Source organism: Eucyclogobius newberryi, unplaced genomic scaffold (genome assembly GCF_026437365.1).
Source record: "Eucyclogobius newberryi isolate DKJ021-1_F unplaced genomic scaffold, fEucNew1.0.hap1 SCAF_12, whole genome shotgun sequence".
In the NCBI taxonomy this organism is placed as follows: Eukaryota; Metazoa; Chordata; class Actinopteri; order Gobiiformes; family Gobiidae; genus Eucyclogobius; species Eucyclogobius newberryi.
Genome location: NW_027315746.1, coordinates 25583258 through 25607944, shown reverse-complemented (window position 1 = coordinate 25607944; position 24687 = coordinate 25583258). Strand labels below are relative to the sequence as shown.

General features: G+C 38.9%; 1 protein-coding gene across 1 annotated transcript in view; it reads right to left on the bottom strand.

Moving 5' to 3' along the window:
* The window catches only part of agap3 (ArfGAP with GTPase domain, ankyrin repeat and PH domain 3), a 158621-nt gene extending 139705 nt beyond the window's left edge, over positions 1–18916 (bottom strand). The window contains exon 1 of the mRNA XM_072441675.1: positions 18526–18916. Within this exon, the coding sequence (XP_072297776.1) occupies positions 18526–18889 (364 nt within the window). The 5' untranslated portion in view covers positions 18890–18916. The remainder of the gene's footprint in view (positions 1–18525) is intronic.
* Between the last annotated feature and the right edge of the window lie 5771 nt (positions 18917–24687).

Genomic DNA, 24687 nt, shown 5'->3' with positions numbered 1-24687 from the left:
TCTGAACATAGATAAGATATGGAGAGGGATGAGCAGAACAAGCGTAACCCCAGGAGCACACGAAAATTGCATTAATTGGACAGTTATTAGGTGTGTGCAGTTTATTTTGACTGTGCTGAATTTGTTTGTTTATATAGAAAGTACATTTTGGGTTGTCATTATATCTATATATTTAAACTCACTTTTTAATAGGCCTGCAACAAGTATTTTAGTAGTCGACTAGTCAGTGATAATTTGTTTGATTATTGTACACCAACTCTTTTTAAATCCAGTTTGAACCAAATAAATGTTGGCATAGGGTGATTGATGATTGGTGATAGGATTTGTAGAGAATGATTACAAATGAAGTGTATTATTGATGAAAATAAGACTTGTTTATTAAGATAAGATATTCCTTTATTGTCCCACATGGACAATGACACTGTCTTTGTTATAAATAGGGATGATTATTCTGTTAATTGATGATTATTCAAGTGAAAATATAATCATAAGACAATTTTAAAAGCAAAATGTATGATTTTTATTTCGATCTATAGTCCAAACACAGCCAAGAGTAAACTACTTTTTTATCCGGCTGTTTTTGTCACAATAACTTTATTTTGTCATTAAAAAAAAAAAAATTAATAAAATTGGTTGCAAAATTGATGAATAGTAGTGTTTAAGACTAAAGGAATGAAAGAAAAGTAAAGTTCTCAAATGAATAATAATTAATTTGTTGTTTTTTTTCCTCACAAAAATTTTAAAATTTCATATTGTGTAAAAAAAGTATAAAAAGGTATTTTCGTCTGCGTTTTAGGGTAGATGCAGATAACGATGATTAAAACACAGCTACGATTTATTTTAATAGTCGATTAATTGTTGAAACCCTAACTTCACATATTTGTAAAATCAAATACATTTCAAAACCACAGCTATGAAACCCAATACACAATTCAAAAGTTTAAAATTGGATTTGGAGATAGTTCTTTGTGACATTCTGGTAAATGTATTATGTGAAAAATGAAGTCTACCGTCTACAGTCAAAATAAATAAATGTAACAAAATGAAAACTTCTTAAGAACTATAAAAATCTAAATTTGTAATCTTGTGCCGCTACACAACCCACTGCTCATCACTGCCAACTCCAAACCTATTAAAATGACCTCCTCGGGGCATTGTATCCCAGCCAGCCAGCCACCAGGTCAGGGGCAGAGGCCTGTGTGGGGAACTGCCAAAAAGAATGACACAATCGGCACAGTCGTGTAGAAGTACTCCTGCCACCCACAACTGTTACATAACCACATCGCCTACCCATCCACCGCCGACTATTTACACTGTGGAGAATCCAAGCCTAATAACTCATTCAAAGGCACGAGAAAAGAGAACGCTAACCTGCAGCTTACCCCCCCTGCAGTTTAAGCAGATTTCTCTGACTCTCCTGAAACGTGACATCTCCAGATCCATGAGGATGAGAAGGGCCAAAGGGTTTCAGTTTAAACGCAATGGCAGAAGTCAGATTGACATTAAAGGACACAAGTAATATATTATTTAGTGTTACTTACTGGCCACACATGCCTTTCTATGAGTCTATCAGGCGTTTCCTCATCAGGATTGGTCTTAGCACTTCACACATCAACATCAACTCGCAGCAAAGGTAAATACCATGGTGAAACAAACAAGAGCTAGCCTTTAGTAACCTGCCCTAAAATACTAATACAAGCACACAGTTGTAATGAATGAATGATTTGACGGCAGAAATGCTCCGAACGAGTCTGGCAATGATTTATGGACTTACAGCGCCGGTCACCTCAGCATGTCTTCCAATGACATCACAAAATTGGGAAATGTGAAACAGAGGAGAGAATACGAGCTTGTAAACAGGACGAAGGAATTAAGCTCAAATTAAGCTTTTGGATGATCTCCTTCTTGGGAGGCAAGAGCGCTAACCGCCTTTGCCACCGTGCACCAGCCACACGTTTGCAAATAAAAATTATTATAACCCCGGAGATCAAACTCAACAGGGACCAGACTAATTTGTATGGTGTGAAAATTAAGCAGGCTAACTGAAATGTGTCTTATGCTTCATATAATGTAAATCATTTAATTTATATAACGCATAAGACAAAATTATATTGGATAGTAACATAATTTTCTACATACTACAAGGTTTACAATGTGGTATAGCAAAGAAAACAACTCACCGTGTTAATAAGTGTCCTAATGTCCAGCAAAATTAATACAAATGGCCTCTCTATTCTTTAATGCAGCAGCAGGGTGCATCTCTTGACACCAGTTGGTCCAATTTCACAACAGAATGAGCCCAAGAGCACAGCGGGAACCGAGATGTACTATGTGGCAATGCCAGTGTCATAATTCTTGCTTTTTAACTGCTTGGTATTTCATATGAGGCCAGCACTACTTTCCAAAAAGAAAGAGGCATTGCTTGTCTTCTGAAGAACGATGTCAGGCTGCTGAACGGTGCACTTTTCACGCCAGACTCTTCAATGGGGAAAATCTCATCATCCTGAAAACATCGTGGCTGAAAAGCTGCACTGACACAGCTCTGAGCCAAATGCTTATAGCTGCTCATATCAAATGGACAGTGTGCCCCTCTCACAATAGGCGAAGACAGAATTGTGCCGAACTGGCTTTTCGGAAACACTGCATTTTGTATTTGGGGGGGAAAGGGAGAGAATGACAAACCAAATGGTGTTTGACAAACACTCGAGCATTCTGGTAACCTTTTTCCTTCCAAATCTCCATAGTAACATTGCTCCTAAACTGCAGCCCTTTATAAAACACCCCTCTTTGGTCACGTTCGTCTTCTGCGTGTGCTTCCGTTTTTAGACCAAGAATAATTTTGGTTTGCCTGAAGATAAATGTTCAGTCCTTTGAATAGTCTGATTTCTACATGTATACAAGATATTGCAGCAATGGAGTCGTCAGTGCCCTTATTCTTATTCAGATTGTCAGACAGTCAGAAGGTTGAAGCTCACCATAACAAAATCTAATTTCCCTATTGTGTAGAAGATGAATACATTCAGTGATTCAGTAACATGTAGTATGGAGAGACTGATGTATTTTTATGTATCAACGATGGTGACAAAATAGAAAGGGACAGAAAGACTTGTACTGCGTAAACAATATATCCTGTGAATGTTGGTTTGAATATGTTGAATATCCAGTATATCATATATAGTCGATCAAAAATAACAATGAAAAAAGAAAAGAGTATACTTTCAAGTTAAAAACAACTAATACGTTTAAAGACATGTTTTAACATTGTTTTGTTGGATTGTCATGATCTGACTATCGTTATCGGGATGCTTAAAAACAATCGTGAGAGACTGCTTTTTGTCTAACCCTAACTTTTAGTCCTTTTGCCTTTTTGCCTAACCCTAAGTGCATGTGCTTGAGTGGGATTCAAACCCTCAACAAGGAGGCAAGCCTTTGCTGATTACATACAAACACATTTTCAGACAAAATATTTAAAAGGATGTTTGTGGCCCCTTGAGTCATGTCCGATACTTAAAAAACTTTGGTCAATGGAGCCCTGACGTTTCCCACAAAAAAGGCAGGAAACACTAACAACCAAGTAAACAACCTGAATGTCACAGGAAGTAAATTTGTGCTGCTCCGAGCCAACAGGGGCCGTCCACAGATGTCGGGCCCTTCATGGAAACTGTGTGCTTCCAGAGGAGATGTAGAGCATGCAGTTCACATAGCCCACCACATGACACCAGGCCTGGGTCAAAGCCAGGGGGATTGAACCATGGAACTGGTCTTGGCTTATTCAAGTGGGGGGAAATGGGAAGTGGAGCATAAACAGTAATGGGGGTCGCATTACACTTCCTCTTGTAGGATTCCCATAGAATAAACCAATCCCAAAATAAACCCTGTAGAGATTAATATCTGGACCAGCTGGTATGGAAGGGCATGTTATGTAGTGTATTTCTATTTTTAACCTGTTATAGATCTATATAAACATTCCATTAGAATGTTAATCAGTGGCAATTTGGTTACAACTATGGAATACATTGCATTTGTTGAGTAGAAATCCATATTTTTTGCACTGATAAGAAAAAAAAAAGAAAGAAAGAATGAAGCTTATTTATTGTGTTGTGTATTTTGAAAAAAGTCTGAGTAGAGTAGAAAATGTTTTAAATATAGTCATCAGGAGAATGTTTATGAAATTAACACAGTTCAATTACCACCAGGAAGTAATTTTAAATCTTTATAGTCTGAACACAAATACATTTGTTAAACTATGTTCCTGTGGGGACATTATCGTGATTAATGTCTCTCAGGCCACAACTTTGTTGTTGTTGTAAGTATTTGTGTTGTTGTATTTTAGGTTGAATATTGAGCACAGAATTGTATGCCATCCTTTTAAAAAGGGACCAATATTATTTTTTATTGTGTTTGGCCTTTTGGGTACCTTTACTTTGACATCTCATAATATCAATAAAAAACAACATTACTTTATGTCACACTGGCATTTCCCACGCCAAGAATTGCCTTTTGGCTCCATCTACAGGCTGCAAAGGGAATTGGATCGGTGAGGTAAACAAACGCTAGCTTTCCTCCGAGATGCTAATGCAGGCACGCCGTTGTAATGAAACATAAATTCTGACATCAGAAAAGCTGGGATGAGTCTGGCGATGATTTATCAACTTCAAAACTGCACTGAAGATCCCAGAGCTCTACCTATGACATCACAAATCTAGGAAGTTGAGTCTTGGTGGGGAAAGGACTTTTAAAACAAGATTGATCTAACTAGAATAAATTAAGCTAATTACAACTTAAGATGTGTTTTTGACAAGTTAACTGTTACAACATGGTCTAAAGCTAAAAAAAATTGCAATTGCATAATTAATGTCCTTCAACCTATGACATTAAACTAAAATGGAGTAAAAATAAATATATTTAAAAGTTTGCTAAAAAAATATATAAAAGGTTTTAGGATAATTGTACTTCCTTTTTGTATTGATGACACACTAGTTAATTAGTCTGCAACCACTAAACCTGTATAGTGTCAATATTTGAACAAATAAAAAAAATATAAGAGCACCTTTATTTAATTGATTCATTGTTTAGGGGTGCAAATTATGCATACACTTTGGCTGGAATGAGTATCCCTAGTGTTATTTTCACTTGTTATTTTCTACAGATTTTCTCCACAAATTGCCAGATTGTTGTAAAACTATAAGTAATATTTAGAATAGGTATAAATACACCAAAAAAAAAATGATAAAAGCCAACCATAGGCACTACCTTATGATCACTTAACAACAAAACAACAATAAATAGTTCACGACATTCTGTAAACATTATACACATATACCAAAGCAGTCTATTTTTAGTTATGTGGTAAGCTTGTAGAATTCCATCATGTTATACTATCCAATGCACTAACACAAGCTGGCTGAATGCCAAAGTGAAGCCTTTTAAGCCAGCCAACACGAGCACAAGTGGACAAGCCGAAACACCTTCAAAACAGTGACATCCACAAAAGGAATGTAGGACCCGGGTGATAAAACTCTACTGGCACATGTTAAACAACTGAACTGTCAGAGGGGGACTAACCTCAGTGCAGCGCTAACAACATGATAACTGTTCTCTGCTCAAACAAAAGGCACCGACAGGAGGAGAGGGCTTCTATTTTTGGAGACAATGTCAAACTACAAAATGTATAGACAACAAATGGGCCATGTGATTTCAGCTTAAGGTGCTTAAAAAGTAAATAGTGACATAACTTCAACATTATGAATGATGAAAAAAAAGGTATAAAAAACGTCAAATACATAGATTCTAGACTTTGCTACAATAAACTCATGATAAAAATGTGTGATTAGGGATTGTAAGGTTTTTCAGTTAATCAATAACTGACTATACAAGTCACCCTACAATCAAAAGAGCTAAAAAGGAATATTTGTGGGAATTCAGTCATCTTAAGATAACTAAAATGTATAGATCATATTTTTAAATGTAAAAAAAGAAAAGAAAAGTAGACTACTAAATGAACTGTTAATTCCAGCCCTACATGAAATCACTGTGTTAGCTACCTGCCATTGAATAATACTTTCAGCACTGCCAATTCATCTTTTGCTTGACTTAATTGTCCACACGAGCTGAAGCTGAAAGGCTAGGTTCGTCTTTCCATATGTTTTGTACAAGGTGAATTTTGCATTCAATATTATATTTTAAGGTTATTTAGTGTCCCCTGGTTACAATAGAGTCCCATGACTGTTTCTAAGAATATAAGAATATGAGTGTCTTTGTTGTTTTGTTGGTTTGTTGTTCCAGCAGGATCATTCTTCTCAAAGCTATTGGAAACAAACAAAGCAAACGTGTGTCCTTGGAAGATTGACTGATGAGGGGAAAAGTGTGACATGCCCCTGAGCTATTAAGGGAATAACGTTGAATTTCCACAGCAGTGTGAACCTTTAAATAGTCTCTGTGTTCTCAATTACATGGTTCTCCTAGTGACTTCTAACAGGAAAGCTGGAAGTAGCATGGCGTATGCATCACACAAGCTGCACACTCCTCCTTTCCCCAGCCATTCCTCTCATGTTCCCCCAAGGGTTCACACGAGTCCCACGGTTTTATTTTTTTGCAAATACAAGAAGACAACGTGGGTTTCTTTACTCCACCACAGGATAAACAAAACAAAAATCACTTCAAGGATTACTCTGAAGATCTGTAAGTATAAGACACAGTATTAGTTCTGAAAGAGGAGTTGCTATTCTGAGGACACTTCACAATGATCCATCCCCAACCTGGACGAGAGCGATATCTTCCCACAGTTCGTCACGGGACTGCTGGCAGGCTAAGGGACTTGGAGGCATATGCGCCGTTCCATCTGTTGCTCACTCACTGCTTTCCAAACCCCTTCCTCTGTCAGCGGCCATCTGTTTCCAACCCTACCCCACTGGCAGGAAACATGAGCACTTCCACCGAGGACAGGCTCAGTGCCTAGGGCAATTCTAGGTGACCACTGTCCCGGTAGAATAATAAACAGGTGAAGTCTTATATCACAATTGAGGTGATGGAAGGGGAAACAAATATGGAAAAAAGAATCCCATTTTGTTTAAAGCGTAAAAAACTTTTACACATGCACTTTTAACAGTCATTCTCAATCAAAGGACAAATCACATGCCAAAACTGTTGTCATCTACAGAGAGATGGCAACATTCAACTGATGCAATCAAATTTGCTTGTCGGTCTGGGCAGTCTTAAAGCATAAAAATGAAACTCCAATTGCCCTTCATAAAAAGGCCGAAAAATTATAAACATCTCTGCTGGGCTTGGCAATTGATCATCGTGTCGAAACATCAATGATCAGCTTGGGTCTTTTTAATCAAGGTCTACTGTCAGTAAAAGCATGTGATTTGTAGCCAATTTCAGACTTTGGAAGAAGAAATTGCGGTAGGTTTGTGTAATAGCAATTATTTAAAGTCTTATGTTCAGAAAATTCACATTGAAAGCCATTTTTGTCTGTCTATAATAAGAAATAAAGAACAAAAACCTTCACAGCTCTCAAAAGCACAAACAAGTTGGAGCATCAGATCTAGTGTCTGTATTTCATCTGCTGTTTGAGTTTTTATTATTTGTTTCAAAGTTACTTTTTCATTCCCACAAAATCAATGTAGACAAACAATACCTATCATAGCACGAGGACAGAAAGCACTATACTTGGCCCTCTTGAGATGCCGTGTATCCTCACAGTTTTCTCATCACAACCACCTGACCGGTTCACCCCTGCCTTTCTGCCTTCAACACAAAGGGGGGAAATTAGCTGTACATCAATGAGGAGAGAGGACATCTTTGTCTAATGGCACAATGGAGGACATTCTGTTGTGGAGGATAGTGTCTCATTCAATAGTGGCGCTGCAAAGGACAGCAGGCCTGACACAGTGACCCTGTGGACGTCGTCACTGACCACCAACAAGGCTCAGGAATCAGGAGTCTAGTCTGGTAGTTATGTTTAGCCTCTGTCCGGTGAAGGTGGGGTTTTATTTGACTGACCAGCCAGTCCCTTCTATATTCTGTTCAAATGCAGAAGGGTCTGGAATAGGGGGAGTAAAGCCGCTGATTCATGTAAACAATATGTGCAGGTTTAGAATAAATGTGTCTCTCAAATGCGGACGACGTCTCCTCTCGAATATCCTTGTAACATTCAGAACTAAATATATAAGTTAATTTACCTCAGATTTGCAGAGTTTAGTGCTTTGCTTGTTGACTCTGCAGAAATCGGCGCCGTTTCTCAGTCTTCCGTTTGTTATAATTTTATGTTTTCCTCAAAAGCCCCCAGGGTTTGGGTAGACATGATTGGTTAATCCGCCTGTCGATGACGCCCTTTGGAAATCAGGGAGACAGGATATGATTCCAGACCAAAAATGTCATCTTTGTAAAGTATTGTCAAAGCGAGTGGTCTTGGCTGGTCAAGCACACTGAGCTGTAAAGTGTTACAGAACAAAATAAAAATAGACTTATACTAAATATTTTTACTGAATATATACATACAATTTATAGTTTGTCAGACACAGTGCAATATTACCTATAACTGACAGGTGGAAGGGTCATTTTGTGATATTTTAGGTCATTCTGAGACATTTGAAATGTTGTTTGTTTTTGGTAATTTTTGGTTTTCTATTACATCATTGGAATATATGTGAGTCATTAACAAATCCATAATAGCCAGGAATTCTGCACAATAATAATCTATTTCATAAGTTATGAGAACAAAACCTTTGGTCTCTGGCATAAAAGTGATCCAGGCAGACTTCTGCTTGATTAACTTGCAGTCACACATTAAGTATTGCAGTTTTTAGAAGGTATTATAGAGCTGTGCACAATGGTTGACTACGCTCTGTATTTGGATGTCGGCAATAGAAATCTGAGAATGACACTCAGACTATAAAATACTGCATCACAAATGGACTGTAAAATCAGTTACTGTTGGACCGAAGTGATGTGTTGAATTGTCTTTTTAACATGTCTGAAACTTGAGAGCATGGTCAGCAGCTCCAGATGCTACTCTGAGTTTTACAATGTCTCACTGAGTACAACATCAAACGACTTTGTAAATCCCTGCTGGGTGATAGACACCAGAGCTTCACGCTCTAAAAGCTGACGGTACAGGGCAGAAGACCTTCTTCAGCCACCAGTGACCAGAATAATCACACTCACTTTATGTTGGTGGAATGTGAATGAATCAATCGGACGGGGCACCTTCCTGACTCACACAAAAGACACAGAGGAATCTGGTATACATTTTTGAAAAAGTTTATTTTAAGTCTAGACCCCCAATAAGAAAACAATTATGGCATTAAGTAAAAAACAACATCTGGAAGTTAAAGAAAACATTGAATTATCTAGATCTAGAGAGACATATATATATATATAAAAAACATAATATAATATAAAACAATACATTTATTTTTTCATTGATATTAATTCAATACAATTATATTTTTCCAGTGAGAGGTACAAGAGTGTAAAACAAGCTTAAGTTGGGTAGAATTTGTGCCTCACAGATGTATTTATGCTTGGAGCTTTATTTAGATTCAAGATCTACAACTAGTAAATACTTACTGAGCTCGTCTAAACACTGGCATTCCAAATTAGAGCGCATCTACATCGACACAAACGTGCAATGCAGCTGGTGATATTGACTGACATTTCAAACTCCAAAACAGGTCCTCATCCATATTCAAAGACATAATTTGGAAATATAATGGGCACATAGTGTGGCCTGCACTTGCAAAATGAAGCAGCAGCATCTCTGTGACACAAACGGCCCACAGGGAAGTATGGAAGCACAGTTTCAAAAACACTTGCTCAGTGAAAAACCTCTGTGACCTTAGTCTGCCACTCAAGAGTCTACAGCACATAATCAAAAAACAACCACACATGTTATTCAATGAGTTAAAGGACAAGAGCCAGATTAGACAGGACAAGTGCTGTGCAGCATTTTCAATAAGAGTGGTGTTAATTCAAAATGTCCAATGATGATGATGGGTCCATGAATGGTTACTGTAGGTTCTACAAATTACAACCAAACCAGCAATATTTTTAGAACAATAATTTCACTTTCTCACATGCGGTAAATGTATCTGCACAAAACATACTGCCACAGTGCACAGTGCAATGTTGGTTTTTGCTTGTCGGAATGACAAATAAACCTTGAGACAGGAATTGCGGTGTGGCGGTGTGCCATTATATTTGATCCAGTATCTTGTAGTCTCCTTTGTCCTGAATTTCAAGGAACTTATAATCGAATTCAGTGTACAACCCTGGGTCTGACATCGGACAGACTATTGAAGAGTACAAAAAGTACAAACTGTAGCGTGACAAAAGTGTATATTGAGACAGTTAAAAAAAAATTCAGTTATTACTCGAGATAACAACAAAATGCTCACTTGAAAGAAAATCCTTAAAATGTCTAACTTCTGTGTAGAATTAACTCTCTCACAGGCAAGTACTGTAACTTTTAGCGAAAGCATTGTTTAAAGAAGATCATATTTTTTAAGGCACTTTTTATTGAACTAAAACATAGGTAGATCATGATTTTTTATGTAAATTGGAAACCGCAATATTGATCAAAAACGGCTCACAAGCAGGTCCTGTTCAGAACAGCTCTTCACAGTGACATTTCACAGCAAAAAGCAGCTGATTTTTATGTATGTTTTTTATTTTATTTTGACAACCTATGCACTGAGATGTGGGAGGGGGTAAGGTGAAAACAGGAATTTTCTGAGGGACAATACAGGATTACTCACACATGCCGAAATCAATTAAAATACTTGAATGACTAGATTATACTGAGGAAACGTCATTGTAATAAAGGTTACAAGTTAGACGTGAACTTGGAATTGTTGGAAGGTTTAAAATCCAATGAGCAAATGGAGGGTAGAAATCATAGCTCCCATTGATAACAGTTACAAAAGATTCCCAGAGATTGCTCTTGTTAATGGAACACTCAAGATTGAAATAAAAAGCTAAAAATATAACTGACTGAATTCACTAATCCCGTACCAGCAGCTTTCCCATCAAGGAAGTGAAATTCATTTTTAACCATTTAAAAATGTTTACTTATTATTATCATTATTATTAGTAGTATTATTAATAATACTTATTTGTTTTATTATGGTTAGAACGCTGGGCAGTATGTATCAAGCTTTTTTATTTAATTGAAAAAATGTCTCTCTATTAATTTTCCTGGACATAAACAATAAAGGAGTTTTACTCATCGAACACAACTCCAAACTGAACTGACAGAGGATTGGCTGTTGAATTAAAAAGCACCAGAAATCGTTGTGTAAACAATGACATCATACAGCACAAATTGTATGTTTCTTATAATGAGAGTGTAGTATTCGGATGATATATTGGAAATAAATCTGTGCTCAAACGAGTCTATAAATGGTATGGTTGATGCTAAATAAATATTGTGCAATATGTAAAACAAACACAAGTCAGTGCATCTATGTCACTTAATATGCCATTTGGCCCTTTAGCAGTCTTTCTTTAAGACTAGTAAGTAGGTAATTACTACTTTTACTCAACAAATTTGGATTAAGAATGTTTATGGAAAAAGTGACAATAATTAATAGATGTTTAGCAAATAAGCATGTAAGCTTTAGCCAATGACAAACTTGTTCTGCATTCCCCTGGTGTTTATGACTCATAGTTGGGGAAAGTAAACTGCCATCAGGATTAGTCAAGTGGTGCAGTGCTCTATGTTCATTGCTAAATGTCTGCAACAAACTTTCGCATTCTGCTGCATCATCAGTGCTACTTGATACTGGTGCTTCAAGATGGCCACTGGCAGCGAGACGGGCGTCATGATTGAGACGAATGACAGAGGTGAACACTGGACTGGCAGTAAGGAAGACAAAGCGTTTCATTTTAAGCTTGACTGTAAACAAGTGCAGACTGAAACTATGCAGTGCCACGCTGCAGTTTGGCATCATTTTACATGTCGGTCTCCAATCCATTATGGATTTATTGCTTTATTACTTTTATGTGACTGTATGAATCCACATGACAAGCCCAATCTTGTATTTTATCATATTTAGAGGTATATTAATAATTGATAGTGGCATTATTGATCAGAGAAATCCATCCTACGCCAGAGTAGTTGCCCTCAGTTCTATGGCAAGGGACATTTTGAAGCCTTAAAAGAGAATAACTGAAAATAACTAATTAACAAAGCCTGAAAAGTATTCATTATGTTACTTCTGCAAGCAGGTGCAACATTTAGTGTGCTTTGATTTGAACTTAAAATAGCTTATACCTGCTAGTCTTAAAGAAGACCTATTGTGATTTGGTCTGCTACTGTTATAATCTACGACACTCGTGGATCATCATGGTATGTTTTTTCACATGTTAAATCTAAATTTTGATCTAAAACAAGTTTGCTTTCTTCTGTGTTGAAAGCTGTGGTGCTATTTTCTGTCTGTCCCTTTACGGTATGAGACTGTAAACGTCATCACTACAAAGTGTCGCATGCCGTCGCCCGACTATACACAATAGCCAGCAGCTGATTAAACTGCAGGACAAAGTAAGCTCAGGCGTGTATCGTGGGGAATTTGGAGAGTGGTGAAGCTGGGATTGTCGGAGCAATTGCCTCTAGTTTTCCATGAGAATAAAGATGACTTAAACTTAAACTCTCAAAATGCAACTTTGAGTGATTAAATGAGATGGTTAAACATACCAAAACATGGTTTAAAAACTCAGAAAAGTAAATTTTACTCGATAGGTCTCCTTTAAGAACCGGAAGAGTAATAGAAGATAATTGTGATTGATTGGTTTTATCAATTACAATTCTGCCGGACGGTAGCAGAGTTAAGCATTTAAGCTTTAGTTTAACCAACAACTCTCTAAAGCCTATTATCACTATTGTTATAGTATCCTTAGTTACAAGAATCCACATAAATATCACATTTGTTTTGCTGAATGCCGAGTTAATCAAGTTGATTCTTAAGTATTTGCTTTATCTGTGATATTATAGAAAATTACTACCATTGGTGTGGAAGAATCCTCACACTGGAGAAAGCAGTGTGTCAAAGCACTTGCACTGAAAACAACTCATCAATGCGGATACTGTATTCTGGGCGCTAATAGACTGATGAGGACACATGCTCTGAATTCCTTGGATATAGCAATGCAGTGTTGTAAGCAGAGAGCCACTGGCAGCCCATGACACAAAACTCATAACAACAACTGGAGAATTTACAGCAGCCATGGAAACAATTCTGGCCATAGCCTCAGACTTGAGACTTGTGAACACAGGGTCCCACTAATCAAGAACATATCTGGGGATCCAAGTAATAGGAATTCATCTTGTAAAAGCTGTAATTTCCACTCACTCTTTCTTCAGCAGTTCCAGCCAAATGCATGAGCCACCGGTTCCTTAGCAACAGTCTCTGCAATGATGCAAGATTGAGGAGGAACAAATCTGCAGTCCACGCACAGGTGAAGAGGAGTCTGGCTATTTCGTTTGTCGCTGCACCTCCGCGCTGTGCTTGTTAGTGCATTTTAACGTAATCAACTCTGGCATGCGGGCTTGTTTCAAAGTCTCTTAACACGATGTTCAAAGCTCACATTGGGTCTAGTGCTGAGAGGCTTCTGAAACTATCCCCTGCATTTCGATCAGATCTCAAATAGTAGAAAACTGTTGCAGCTCACACATATTCAAGCAGGAAAGGGGAAATTTGAACAACTGCAATGTTAAACAGAAAACAAGCTCTGGTAACAAAATGACATGCTCTAGTACCTACATGTAACTTAATTAAACTGATTTGATAGTCTAAACATACTGCTATAAGACTATGCATCTGTCTGTCTTCACTACTCACTTGTCCAAGCACAACCACTTACACAGACGACGTGGTGTTGAACTCACATGATGCTCACCACAAGTACCACTTTCAGGTCAGAAGTGACACTCAACAGGGCGTGTGTCTTGTGAGGACATTATTATGTATGTGGATGTAAGAGTTTTGTGGGGTTTTACATTCCCTGTAACAAGCTTGTGCTTCCATGCTGCCATATAAGGTGAGATGTTTTAAGCTGCCCACAGATTGACACATACTTCTGTAATTTCAAGCCAAATAGAAGCACGCATGAGAAATCTTATCTATAATATACATCACTGTAGGCACTAATGTGTGACTGATGGGTGTTTTGGTTCATTTAATGTTCATCTATGGTCCAAGAACAATATTAAATTCTATGGCTGAATATTGCAAATGGGTTTCAATTTAAATTTGAGTGAGGGTTAAAACATAAAATATGTGAGAGCCAAGTTTAGTCAGCCCCCATACAAAGGTTGAAGTGAAATGTCACATCATTGCGGTCATATTTAGGTAACCAATACAAATATTTTAAAGTAGATGGGGAAGTTCTGAAGTCAAGCGACAGCAGCCCTTTTGGACAGACTCAGTTCCTCTGTCTGCAATAACCAATTCGTTATTTATTTTCACACCTTCTCCAGGAACATTAACATTTGAACAAAAACTTACTATAAAATGCTGATAACTAATACAAGAATCTAGGACTGTGTAGGAGCCAGTATATAGGATTTGACAAGATGGACATGTGTCTCAAAAGCATACAGTCAAATGTGGACTTATTGATCGGCAGCAATGCTCCCAAAGTATTGGAACTCTAAGAGGTAATAAACAGCCAAGACAATGGACCTTATGCAATAAAAACTGCTTTGGGCTGGGTAGTTAATGGCCCTCTTCAAGGCGACAATAGTCTCGGGAATGAGATTTCTTCAGCAGTTGACACAGAGAAACTGAAAACCCAATCTGAGAAACATGATTAGGTGATTGAACAGGTCCTCGACGAAGAAAGAAAAATAAAAGATCGTCAATTTACACTAAAAAAGAGCTAAGGTCTCGTCGACAAAAATCAAGACCATGACGGCGACGATATCTGCTGCTTCCAGTGGTTAAAATAAGGTGGACAACACGATAACGACCCTGAATGAGAAACGGAAGAAGGTAGAAGCAGAGAAATATAAATCTGCAGAACTCGTGAAGGAGAAGATGGACAAAATAAAAGTGCAACTGGAGATGCTCCAAATGGACCTGGAGGATAATGAGACCATGATGAATCAGATGGAAGAACTGAAGGGAACCAGAGTCACTAGAGGCTCAGCTCGCTTACAGTAATGCTCAAATGTGTGAGATGGAGACCCGGTTAGAAGACGTTCAGGCTCAAAATACTTTGCTTGAGGCTCAGAACGTCACAGCCAGAGAGGAGCTGATGGACCGGAACTGTGAGATAACAAGACAAGAGGAAGAATCTGCCCAGCGAAAACAGCTGGAGGAAGCTGTAGCTGAACTGCAGAGTGAACTTACGGGATCAAAGTAGAACATGAAAAGATGGAGACTAAGCTTACACTGACAATCGATCTCACAGACCAATTAGTCACTGAGAAAAATAATCTTGAGGATGACTTCACTCAGGTTAATGCAGAAAGACTCAATAAACCACTTAATAGAAATGAATAGACAACTACAAAAAATAGTTTAGAAACAAAAAACTAAAATTGATGAGGTCCTTGATTTAGATTCCATGCTGAGGGACAATGATGAGCTCTGTGCGCAACTGACCAATTTGCAAGAAAAATCTGACACTGAGACATTGTGATTTTAATGGAACAAACTGCACCACGATGCTCTTGGCCATTGGGACGTGTGTAAGATGTTCTCCTAAATAAAGATGAACTGGTGCGATCCATACACTTGCAGACCAATCACAAAACTCTGTATGATTATTGATTACATTTGAACTGTGGCTCCTTCAAGTAATAGTTTGAAGAATTGTTCAAAGGTGTGAACAATTATGGGGAGGGTGTGTACGTGCCAAAGCCCCTGATAGAGATGTTGTGTTTGGAGGGGCCTCGGGGTGTCGCAGTGGGCTCAGGAGCAAATGTGTGTTTAGGTGAGAACTTTGGTGCAGGAGACAGGTGGCGAGATGGACACAAATTGATGACCAGATCGGTTTATGTAGTGAGAGAACTATGGTGATTATGGATTTTATGATTGATATAAAATGAAGCACAACTTGGACTGGTTTTAATACTTTGAAATGAATAAAGGAAGCCATAAACGTGGCACTGCCTCTGAGAAGTTTCTTGGATCACACGAAACAGTAAGCTAGTGCGTCAGCTAACATGCCGTCTGCAACTTAAGAAGCTCAAGTTGGAGCCGACTTATACAGACTGCAACTAATGATTATTTTAGTAGTTAACAAGGCAGTATTTTTTGTGCATTAGTCGACTTGTCTCGTCAGATTATTTTGATTGTAAATTTAGTTATTTAAATGCATGTAAAGCAACATTTGGGTAATAAAATGCTCACTGAAGGCTTCAAGATGGAGAATATTTACCAAAAAAAGTGTTATTGCCGCTTTGATATAATAGTGGCACCGTCTTTGTGGTAAAAGATCGTCCAGATAGTGATAATTAAAATAGTCAGCAATTATTTTAGTAGGTAGTTGATTAGTCACAAGTATTTCAAACTAATCGCTGCATTGTTTGCAGAGGAGATTATGTTACTTAAGTCTGTGGTCTGGAGAAGGTTTTGGAGGAATAAAACCTAATTAAAAGTAATATGTATTAGTTTTTTGTGAGAAACTACATTTTATTGAAAAAAAAAGTGATCAAGCAATAAGAGAGAAAACCATGTTTTTCTTATGCATATAATGGCAAGGTAATTTCAATCAAAGAACATTCAACAGTAAAACATATTGAACAGGCTTGCATAACCACATGATCGCTTTCCAAATACTCCATACAGTGTCTTTTCTGATGTTGTCCATATTAAACCACCTTATAATTGTAATAAAATGATGAAATAAACATTGACTGGTTAATTGATAAGGCAAAACATCAGAAACATAATTACTGTACAAGGTTCCAGCCGAAAAAAATCAAATATAAATCTTGGGAACATCAAAAAGAAAGACACAAATACCAGCAAAATGAGAAGTAACTCCATGGCAATGCCCTCTCAAAGTAACTTGATCTTGTGAATGACTTTTGTCCTCTTGTCATTTAAATTTACTGCATTTTCCTAAGCACCTGGTCCACCATTGTGCTCCCACTGCTGTGTTGGACTGGCTCCCACTCAGTTTTCTGTTAGGACTCTGATTGGCTGAGAGCTACACACCCAACATCCTGCACATGTCAACTAAGCACCAGATCACGCACAAGGCAATGTGGAGTTACAATCAGAATAACTGTGATTTTAAGGAAGAATCTTTGAATACAACTTGAATGTCGAAAATACCAATACATTATGCCAATTTGCTGATAATACCGATTCCCTATAATAAAGGTTTTCAAAATAATGAGATGTTAAATATGACCGCAACAGGCTTATATATCATTTTTCAACAATAATACTTTTTGTGGAATACATGAATGCACTAGTTTGCATAATAAAGCTTACCTAGTTGTGTGTTTAAGGTGGACCTCATCACGTGATATCATTCAAACATCACAATGCAGCAATACATTCTATACAAAAGCCTCCATCTGAACGCACTTGTTCCTCAGCTCTATTGAAAATGAAAGCTCCAGTATGGGTACGGCACAGTCCCATATTACATTACGCTGCCTTCAAGCTCGCTGACAGCAGACTTTGACAGGCAGTACAGTGACCCTGTGTCAACACAAGCACTGATTGGACATAGGAAAGTGCTACCATAATGCACACACATCATCTTCCAGGTGATTCCCGACAGGCAGCAATAGCATCGCAGGTCGTATCACTTTTTAAACAGGTCTATGGACTGCCCAAGTTATATCTTTCACCTCAGTCACAGTGCATCGTTACCTCTAGCTCACGGTCTAACGAGTCAGCTACGGTCAGCGGGTTGGTAGGTCAATTAAATAGGAGCATGTGAGATCACTTTTGACTGCTGCCTTTGCTTCACTGGAACTCCTGCTTTGTGCGCAAGGAATAAATCAAACGGATTGAATTGTTGTTGGTGGACAACCCATAAACATAAACCAGTACCACAATAACCGAGGTGCAGTGAACTTATCAATGATCAGGTCTACAAAACCAGAGGCGCCAATTCTAATAATAGTGGAATCTCATGCAGCTTTGCAGATAGTTTACCTGTTTATCAGTCTATGTATGAAATAAAAAAAGAAAAAAAAAAAAGAAAGAAAAAAAGAAATGAAATAAATAAATCAAATTAAGTTGCAATCAACATCTATGCAGCCATTCTTGGACCGCCAGGCAGACCACATGGCCCCCCCTGAGCTGGTGTGATTTGTTGTCATTAACGGTGGGACATTTGACCATTGCTTCTGAGCATGTGGGAACTAAATGGGGGTAAGAGACACCCCCTAAACGCCAAGTGTGACTGTTGACACTGCTGACACCATGTGTGCTGTGTCCTTAGAGCTGAAGGCAACGGGACCCCCTTCAAAACAGACACCCCCATGCGAGTTGATTGTGAATGAATGAATGGGAGGCACATGAACCCCCCCTGTGTGACGATCGCGCTCACCTTCAATCGAGATAACGTGCTCCCGGATCTGGTTCTGCAGGGCCAGGTCATCGATGCGCTCGATCAGGTCGTAGATGGCGTAAATGTTCGGATGGACCGACTCAAACCGGTGGATCTCCGCTCTGATGGCCGCGGAGTTGGACAAAACAAACTGCGAGGACGCCGACCCAGACTGGCCAGCACCCTGTCCGGAAACTGTCCCGGAGCCGAACTGACCGGCCCCGGATCCCCCGGACGAGCCGGAGCCGAACTGGGACGGGATGGACTGCGGGACCTGCACGGGCGCCTGGACCGAGCCCGGAGAGGACATGGCCGGCTGAGACTGCTGCGAGATACCGGACACTGCGCCCGCCTGGAAATTCATCTCGGCGTTTTTGTTTCTTTCTGTTGAAGGAAGAGTTAAGAGCGAGTATGTTTTTTGTTTTTTTTTGGGGAGGTTTTGAAGCGATGCGAACAAAAGAAGTCCGCGCGATGTGCCAGAGGAGAGTGGAGAGCCGATCGGTGGTGGTTGAGACGCCCGTTGCAATAACACGCAGCTTCTGCTCACATCACTACAACTTGACTGTGATTCATTTTCCGTTATTGGTCAGATGATGTGTCCAGGGCCGGTTTCTCTTGTGTGGCTTTACAAACGGCGGCCGTGTTGCCTCCCACTCTGCGCTCACTCCTCCTTCCACAGCCGTGTGTCCCTGCTCCTGCTCCTCCTGCTCCTCCTGCTGCTCCTCCTGCTGCTCCTGCTGCTGCTGTTTGTGGGAGAGACAATGGGGCTCGGCTTCAGCTGCACGGCTCCCTGGTCCTCTGCCGCCACTGCCGTTGTCTCTGCGCTCAAATCAAACAGTCTTCCTCGGTCCGAGTGGTCCCTGCCCAGCGCCCTCCTCCTCCTCCTCCTCCTCCTCCGCATGCTCGAACGTCACCCATCACGTAATTGTACTTGAGATGGGGGAGGGTGTGATTGGATTTGGTCGAGGGGGGGAAGAGAAATCGCAACGTGCACATCATTATAATAACCTACCTGACAGTTATGCAACGTACTTTTGTGCTTGCTGCAGTCTATACGGGTCGTTTGGTTATTTTTGTTGTTGTTATTTTTTACTGGACCATGATGTGTAGTAGTTCAATTAATGAAAGACTCTCCAGTGGTGGTCTAACTTCATGACAAGTTATTATTAGGAATCGAATATCGGGCACAGTTGGTAGTTATGATACGATACTTTGATCAATCTGATAGTGTTTTGATTATGAATTCAGAGTTTGCATCAGTAACGTTCTACACCGTTCTGTTTTTAACGTATATACCTTGGAAATAGTGTCAGATGCAGCAAAATAAGTCGCGTTTCATACTGCAGTTTCTTTGCATAAGGTGAGCCCTGATAAACACAGTCTACTCATGCAAATACGGGGCCTAACACGGAGGAGAAACAAGCAAAATGGCTAAAACTTAGACCGTCATTACAGCTCTACACATTTGCCCGACATGTCCAAATTATAACTCAGGTCCACATGCCTAAAATGTTTTACTAATGATGAGGGGCCAAACTAAAATGTTGTAGCTCACGTTGCAATACAACACTGAGGAGAAACATTGGGAGACAGCGCCACCTGCTGATGTCTGTCCAGAAGTACCTACTATTTTATTTTATATTTTTGTCATCAGTTACAAGAAAGCATTCATATATTGATAGTAGAAATGAGAAAAACATGGTATGAATATTTATAATATGTTTTGGTCGATAAGAGTTTAAAATGTCATTGTACTGATCCCTACCCTTTTTGTAAAGTATACTCATTTTAAAAAAATGGTACAAAACAATATTTTTCAGTAGATGGTTTATACCTTGTCCTAAATGAATAAAACTGCACTACCCAATCACATCATGTATGCATACACCCACAGTCTCATTTTCACCCGTCATCTTGCATCTTTGACTTAGTTTAAGCTCAATACACAATTTTATATGGCTGGGTTTTGCCAAGACCCTCGCGATACGATACGTATCCCGATACTTGTATATTCTGATACAATTCCCTCATTACAATACGTATCCCGATACATTTTTGAACAAAGGGTCTTAAAAATTTACCAAATGTGTAATGTTTTTACTCTGAATAAGAAAATGTATGAAATTTCATGTTTATCCACAAAGTACTTATCTATAAATCCATTATGCTCTAATAACTTCATACATCCAACCAACTGATCCAAATAGAAATATAAGGAACACATTCTAGTAAAGTATTGCATGTTTCATGGTCTGAACATGCTGCAGCAACATCTTCTGCACAGATCAGCTTCTGGTCAGGTCCACAGCTTCTTCTCACCTCGGCCCAGAGGAGCAGCACAAACAGCAGATCAAAAGTACTATTCCACCTCGTGGAATAATACTATACTATAGTCTAGTTAAAAAAAAAATGTAATAAAAAATATATATATGCGTATCGATACGGAGTCCGTGACAACATATCGCCGTATCGATATTTTGAACACAGCCCTACAATTTTATGCCACACATGGGAATACTAAAACTCACTGTGCATATTTTTCTGTTTCTATTTTCCTGAAGTTATGTCCACTCCAGTACTTGGAACATAGACTGTATTTGTCTCTGTAATTACTACTTGTTTTGGACATATTCTGTGCACTTTTTTCATCTCGTTTGAGAATTTTTGAATGCAAGAATAATTGATGAGAATGTTCCTAAAAACAGGCAGCTTGTTTTTGTAATTTACGCAGTGGTTGTAATGCACTTTTAGTGTGTTTCTTCAGAACATGCTTTGCTTTTGCCAGGGTTGAGTTTCTGCTGTAAAGTTGTTTCTAATGTGAGGTTCCTAGCTTTATTGTACCAAGAAATTTCTGTTAAGTTACTTTATCTAGCATTAACCCATCAATTTGTACCTGGATTTCATTTTTTTTTTTTACTTAGTTATCATGAAAGTTTATTATTATCATCAAACTATTGCTTTCAGAATGTTTGCCAGAAAAACATACTACTGTTAAGACCATAGATATTAAATACTAATAAAATTGTCCTATTTAAGCGTAAAAATTTAACAAAGCTGCTCAACAGTTAAGCAAAGATCATGCATTTTGATACAGTGCAGACACACAAGCATTGTGAGACTTTTGATTTATATTGATATATTACACAATTATGGAACCATCTCAAACAGACAAAGTTGGTTCTGTCTGTGGCCTTATTAACATTTCTTTTTTGGGGGGGTGGTAATTTGTGTTCAACAAAAATCTCGTGAACTTTGTCCTGAGCTACAACATTTGAACAAACCTATTTATAGAATAATTGTACAGGACTAGTGACCATCTCCTCAAAACACTTTTGAAAGAACCCAGCACGGCAACAATAAAAGTGTGGAAGGAGAAAAGGAATGCTGTATGTAGGGCTGAAAATCAGATAATAATCTACACTAAAACTAGTATTAAAACTAGATGCTCATTTAAGCAATTATTCATACTTAATCCTATAAACATGACCTTTTCACAGTTGTAGAATGATCTTGAGCTTTAGCAAAAGTACAACAAGACCATATGGGAACATAAAGAAAGTACTATTTAGTGTAGAAAATGTTGTCTATTGGCTAAAATCTAGACCTGAAAAAGCGCACTGTTAAATTACTGTAGTATTGAATTGTGTCATATTGTGGTAATAGCATATACTGTACTCAGTCAAAGTATTAAGTCTATTTTATTAAATTTGGTAAACTCCTTTCATATTTTCCATTTTACTATTATTCTTCATTCATTGTTTCACCATATTTCTGAAGAAAGTTCCTTGTTTGTGAATTTTGTTCACTGACAATAGCAATAAACCTATATGATTATGATTGTAATAATAACATTAATTGTGATGGCTGCCAATCTACCCCATCGGTCCCTCTGACCACCACAAACACTCATTTGCACACTACATTCATACTATGCAAGGTGAGTCAAGTGTCTTGCTGAACACGGTAATCGAATCTCCCAAAGTTATGAATGAATAAATGAAGAATGATTTTACTTCTCACCGTTTTTTTGTGTGTAAAAACTGTAGTCAATATTTGAATTATATATATTTTTTAAAAAGTTCTTACCACCTGCTGACCACATTTGGTACCAGGTTGCCCTCAAGTGGCTGCAAATATGTACTACACTTTAAAGTTTGTACCTCAAATTACAAATACATTAATTTAAGAATAATAACTTGTCTAAGCTCAATGATACGACAGTTTTCTACAACTACTATTTTAAATACCTTCTTACAAATATAAATGTTTATTTTGTAATATTTTGTACAAGTAAATTAGTGTACTGGATTTATTAAAAAAAAAAACTTAGCGCTCAAATTTGGATCCTCAAAAAGTCTTAAGAGTGTATTAATTTACAGGTTGAACTTCAAAGCAGAGTCAAGAGACAGGTTTATTTTACAAAAGGAAATGTTGCAGGCAGTGGAGGCATGGAGCAGTCCAACTTAACTGGAGCACAAAGGAAACACACAAAGAGCTGAACGTGATGTAATTATCTGGCAGAGCGGGGGTGAGCGGTGGTGAGCAGTGGTGAGCAGTGAGTGGTGAGCAATGGTGAGCAGTGAGCAGTGGTGAGCAATGGTGAGCAGTGAGTGGTGAGCAATGGTGAGCAGTGGTGAGCAGTGAGTGGTGGTGAGTGGTGAGCAATGGTGAGCAGTGAGTGGTGAGCAGCGGTGAGCAGTGGTGAGCAGTGAGTGGTGAGCAATGGTGAGCAGTGAGTGGTGAGCAGTGGTGAGCAGTGGTGAGCAGTGAGTGGTGAGCAATGGTGAGCAGTGAGTGGTGGTGAGCGGTGAGCAATGGTGAGCAGTGGTGAGCAATGGTGAGCAGTGAGTGGTGGTGAGCGGTGAGCAATGGTGAGCAGTGAGTGGTGAGCAGTGGTGAGCAGTGAGTGGTGAGCAGTGGTGAGCAGTGGTGAGCAGTGAGTGGTGGTGAGCGGTGAGCAATGGTGAGCAGTGAGTGGTGAGCAGTGGTGAGCAGTGAGTGGTGAGCAGTGGTGAGCAGTGGTGAGCAGTGAGTGGTGGTGAGCGGTGAGCAATGGTGAGCAGTGAGTGGTGAGCAGTGGTGAGCAGTGGTGAGCAGTGGTGAGCAGTGAGTGGTGGTGAGCGGTGAGCAATGGTGAGCAGTGAGTGGTGAGCAGTGGTGAGCAGTGGTGAGCAGTGAGTGGTGAGCAGTGGTGAGCAGTGAGTGTTACATCCCCATCTTTTTCTCTCTACTTCTTCTGTCTTGTTCATTTTATCTGTATATTAATGTGTATTGTACGTGCTGTCCCCCCTGTCTGTAAATACCCCCCCCCTTTTTATATATATGTTCAGCGTTTTTGGGTCACTGAAAAGCGCTATATAAATAAAAGTTATTATTATTATATTATTAGTGTTGAGCAGTGGTGAGTGGTGGTGAGCAGTGAGCAGTGGTGAGCACTGAGCGATGGTGAGCAGTAGTGAGCAGTGGTGAGCAGTGTTGGTTTTCGGAGTAGGTGATGTGGGCAGCTGCCCAGGGCGGCATTGCCCGAGGGGCAGCAGGAGGAGGATATGCCAGATGCATAAGATGCACTGTTTAACATAATGCACCTTCAGATGTCATACTTCAATGTAGCCTTAGGTCAATAGTTAGCACACATAGGCTCATGTGGGTGCATTGACTATAGCCTCCCAGAGCTGTCCCAGTTCCTCTTCACCGTCCCCCTGCCACACACATGCTCTGCTGAAACAAAGGGGAGAGGGAACACAAAACTAAACCATAACAAAGATATCCCAAACCCAGTTTTTTATTTTTTAGAAATGAGGTCCAAAATAGACATGAATTGAAGAATTATGATTGAACCTTAAAATAAAAATCAAGTAATTTTGTAGTCATTGGAAAATACTGTGACAAAATGAGTAAATAATATATATAATTGCCAAAATATAACTAACCTGTAATAAACACATAACCCTAACCCACAAATATCAGGTATTTATTATCATTGAGTTCAGTGCAGAGCTCTAACGTATAAACAAAAAGGCCCCTAAACTTGCTTCATGAACCATGTGAACAAGTCATATCTGTGACAGCATCTGTTTCAAGTCTAGACAAACGCAAAATGCTCTCCTTCTTTAACACACTTAGGCACTACATGTGACAACAACAACAAAAGTAAGGGCAGAA